Source organism: Penaeus chinensis, chromosome 9 (assembly GCF_019202785.1).
Source record: "Penaeus chinensis breed Huanghai No. 1 chromosome 9, ASM1920278v2, whole genome shotgun sequence".
Classification (NCBI taxonomy): Eukaryota; Metazoa; Arthropoda; class Malacostraca; order Decapoda; family Penaeidae; genus Penaeus; species Penaeus chinensis.
In genome coordinates this window covers 23,486,027-23,491,026 of record NC_061827.1, presented here as the reverse complement: position 1 = coordinate 23,491,026, position 5,000 = coordinate 23,486,027, and the positions used below count along the sequence as shown (strand labels likewise).

The following is a 5,000-nucleotide window of genomic DNA, read 5'->3' as shown; positions in this document are numbered from 1 at the left end:
GTTGTGATCGTAATGGTTGTTGTTACTTTCAAATACATTTTTATTTATTACACATCTAGTTATCACATATGCTACACGACTTTGTTACTATTACCATTATTGTTATTATTGTTTTTATTATTATTATTATATTACATTGTAGGTTTGTTATTGTTATTAACGTTATTATTATTAACAATACTATTACGGTTATTACCATCATATAATATTTAATAATATCGCCACTCACTCATATTATTCCATCTTTCTTATTATTATACTTGTAAATATAATGCTGACACCCCCTACCCGAAGGCCCCGCCCCCTCGTGCGAGCGGGAGCGCGAGGCCCTGCTCCGAGTGGCGGAAAACGACGGCAATAAGAACTTCTTCATCCCCGAGTGCGCCGCCAACGGGAAGTACCGGGCTATCCAGTGCCACCGGACGTCGCAGGACGATAACGTCACGGAATACTGCTTCTGCATGGACACGGAGACGGGAAACAGCCTGGACGGCACGGGCGTCACCAATGGCACGCCTGACTGCTCTCGGCCGTTCCCCCACGTCCGCGAATGGCTGGGTGAGGGATATGCCGATGATTATGAAATTACGGTGTATATGCACACACACACACACACAGACAGACAGACAGACAGACAGACAGACAGACAGACAGACACACAGACAGACAGACAGACAGACAGACAGACAGACAGACAGACAGACAGACAGACAGACAGACAGACAGACACACACACAGACAGACAGACAGACAGACAGACAGACAGACAGACAGACAGACAGACAGACAGGACAGACAGACAGACAGACAGACAGACAGACAGACAGACAGACAGACAGACAGACACACAGACACACACACACACACACACACACACACACACACACACACACACACACACACACACACACACACACACACACACACACACACACACACACACCTCGTTCCCATACTGTTTTGTTGGGAATATGTTGATTATTCATTAAATAAAGAAAAGAAAAAATCTTACGAAATTCTAAATGACAGGCAGAAGAATTACCCATACCAGAGCTAAGGAAACTTGATCACAGTTTTCGAAGCATTGAAATTGCCTTGTTCCTTAATAAAGTCAAAGGATTGTTTAATCTTCTCTCCGTCTAAATAATATATTTTCTTGTTAGGTCCTTCATAGGCTTATGAATACTGCATACCAAGCATGATTTTAAGTATCCTCATTTACATACTAGAGATAACTAGACATTCCTTGAGCTGCTAATGGCGAGGCAGTGGGTTTTGTATAGTTTGTGAATTCTTAAAAAGAAAAAGATAAAGTAAAGTAAAATACATAAATAACAACAACAGCAACAACAACAACAACAACAAAACAACAAAACAACAACAACAACAACAAAACAATAATAACAACAAAAAACAACAACAACAACAACAACAACAACAACAACAACAACAACAACAACAACAACAACAACAACAACAACAACAACAACAACAACAACAACAACAATAAAATGTATGCAGCGATTTAGGAATGTCCAATATAAAATTTACTTGATAGCTGCTGGGAGAACGCACGCACACAATACGTACACGTTTCTTCATATTTGCTCTCCCTTGTTCAGTCATGAAGCATATCTGTAAGATGTATACGCAAGTTTTATGTAATTTACAACTTAGAAGAGTTGTTTAATTAATTGGTAATGGATGGAAAGGAAGAAATCACCAGAAAAGTTTGAGAAAAGTAAACAATAGAAAGAATATATATACATATATATATATATATATATATATATATATATATATATATATATATATATATATATATATATATATATATATATCAGTGTTCTGCTCCCTCTCTGCATGACACAGTAGATGAGAATGTGTGTATGGAAGTTTACAGGTTATATTACGCATATGCTCCTCCAAGAAGAATGTATGCCGGGATTTAGGAATATAGATATACTACTGTTAATGAGGAGGTATTCTGAAATTTATAGCAGATTATAGTAAAATTCTATTAATGGGGGTGGTATTTCTAGCTATTAACTCAAAACTTGTAATTAGAAATCAAATCAATACCATTTTATTTGTTGAGTAAACCTGATTTCTTTGAAATACTATTATTTTAGAACAAAAGGCGAATTATATTTCTAAGAGTGCTGTTTTTTGTTGTAAAGTATTTAGTCCTGGTTGACTTCCCCTTAGAAATTAGGAATTAAATGTTTTTATCATGCAATATTATTACATACCTGATTCTACTTGAAAATAAGAATAGATGAATATATAGTAATACATATTTTAATGTTTCAGGTTGTACAGGGAAAACCAAAAAAAAATTCTTGACAGACCTTCAGGAATACTTGATGAGTAAGGCAGATAGTGTGGACAGGTAACTTGACACTCTAATTATTGAGTAATTAATGTCTTTTCTCTTTAGTTATAGTGATGGTTATTGGATAACAGAATGTGGATGATATTATCGATGATTTTCATATATATATATTATATATGTATATATATATATATATATATATGTATATGTATATTTCAATACATCTATACATGTTGAAAACAGAACTTCAGCTTGGTTATAATAGGAATACTATCATGAAATAACTCATCTACACAAAGTACAAAAGCATAATTTGCATTATACTTTTAAATCAGTTATAAAAATGCTTATGCAGGTATTGTAATTTACAGAAATGCAGGTGTCGACCTCACCACCCAATCTAGGGAGGAGTATGCCGCTGTCTACCATTTTAGAAACCTTGACAAGAATGGTGATAAAGTTCTCGAGAGGAAGGAGAAAAAAGCTGCTAAAGAATTCTTAACAAGGTAAGAAGAGAGGAAAATAGATCTGGGGGAATGAAATAGACAATGAGAATAACTATATTATTTATAATAATTATATAACAAAACTGAGCAAAAGAGGTAATATTCATTTATATGAACTGAAAGGTTTTGAAAAAAACATTTAAAAAATCAGAACATAGAGTGAATTGAAATTACTTTCAGTGTCCCAAAGCTGAAAAGATGTGGCAGAAGAATCACTAGATACTGTGATGTGGACAAAAACCGGAAGATCTCCTTAGAAGAGTGGGTAGCCTGCATTGTGGTCCCGGAAAACACTGGTAAGCAGCTTAGAAGACATTTAAAGTTATTTGAAATTTTCTTATTTGTATAGGAATGTACTTTGCTCAGTGGGATCAACATATTTTGTATCAGTTTATTACACTTTATGATATTGAATATAGAATCCTATTTTTGGTTTTGATATTTATATGCATCTTACATGACTAAAAAAATAATCCGATTTATAGCTAAGAGTGAGTTGTTTAATTAATTTGTAATGGATAAAAATGTGAAGAAATCTTCGGAAAAGTTTGAGAAAAGTAAACAATAGAAAGAATATATATTTCAGTGTTCTACTTCCTCTATGCATGACACAGTAGATTAGATATGCGTGTATGACAGTTTACAGGTTATATTATGCATATACTCCTCCAAGAAAGATGCATTTATGTGTTGCTTTTTGGGTGATTAGAAATATACTGGTTAGAGTAGTAACCCATATTCCTGTCTGGAAATCTGGGTTTTGTAGAATGTTGTCATTAATTAATTTATTTATTTATTTATTTATTTATTCATTTATTTATTATTTTTTTAATTTTTAGGGGTATCTTTGCTTTACATGTCTGCTTCTTTGCTAAGATGCTAAATCAATAATGTACTTGATGTGCAACACAGTGTTCTAAACCCATGTTTTTTTCTTCTAATTACCTGTAAGTTACATAACTGACTAACATCCAAACAGTTCCAACAAATATGAATAAATTAAGAAAAAAAACATCTTTAGACACGCAAACAGACTGATTTGCTGATTATCTGGATTCCAGTGTGGCTCATTGATAACAACAAGACAAATTTGATTAATACTTAGGATGATAGGTTGCTTGATTATTTAGCTTATTGTTCACTAACTCATTGGATGTTCATTTGTGTGGGTTTGCTGGGCCCCCCAAAATACAAATCAACCAGATACAGTATAAAAAGTTTGACAAGCAGATGTTTCTGAATATTAACAAACAGTTCAATAAAGTAGAGTAATATCTTTTAGAAATTAGTTTTTCTGTCTAGCCTATTGCAAATAGTTTAATTGTTGGTAGATAAAAACAAAAACTTTCTGCTAGTAAATTCTTGTATTTACATAAAATGTAGAAGAATGGAGTATACATATATGCAGCATGTATATGTATGTATGTATATATATATATATATATATATATATATATATATATATATATATATATATATGTGTGTGTGTGTGTGTGTGTGTGTTTGAACATGTTATAATACATTGGTACAAGAATGTTCAGGTGCATTGAAATCAAATTCCTTCCATATAGTTTTTAGTTGTGGATTTTTTTCCACAAACTTTTTAGAGTCCCCTTGTATATATATATATATATATATATATATATATATATATATATATATATATATGTATATATATGTGTGTGTGTGTGTGTGTGTGTGTGTGTGTGCACATGTATGTATTAATTTATATATCCTGTGTAAATATGTCCACTGACTATAAAAGAAATAATTGACTTACAGTGATATATTAGAAAAACATGATGGTGTTTCATGAAAAGGAACCTGTGTATTTGATGCTGATGCACTCATGTAAGATATTCTATCAGTTATGAATAATCCTCTCTGCTTTTCTTATACATTCGTTCAAACAAGTCAAATTCATACTGGAAGCCAGGGGAATATGTGTTGACAATATGCACATGTTAAAGTAGGGTCTTCACTAGATGCCTGCCTTTTTTCTCCTCTCTCTCTGTGTAGGTTCTTTTTTTTCTTGTATTTCAATCTTCCTTCAACATTTCCCCTCAGGTAGCAGCAGTGGTGGTGGTGTTCATAATGAGGGAAGAAGAAGAATTGAGGACAACCCAATTCTTATACACCTCACACCAGAGGACAAGGTT

The 5,000-nt window shown here is 33.1% G+C and overlaps 1 protein-coding gene across 1 annotated transcript in view; it reads left to right on the top strand.

Annotated features, from left to right (window-relative positions):
* The window catches only part of LOC125028719, a 34,368-nt gene that overhangs the window by 26,901 nt on the left and 2,467 nt on the right, over nucleotides 1-5,000 (top strand). Inside the window, exons 7-11 of the mRNA XM_047618198.1 lie at nucleotides 295-558; nucleotides 2,314-2,392; nucleotides 2,707-2,841; nucleotides 3,022-3,137; nucleotides 4,909-4,997. Of these exons, the coding sequence (XP_047474154.1) occupies nucleotides 295-558; nucleotides 2,314-2,392; nucleotides 2,707-2,841; nucleotides 3,022-3,137; nucleotides 4,909-4,997 (683 nt within the window). The remainder of the gene's footprint in view (nucleotides 1-294; nucleotides 559-2,313; nucleotides 2,393-2,706; nucleotides 2,842-3,021; nucleotides 3,138-4,908; nucleotides 4,998-5,000) is intronic.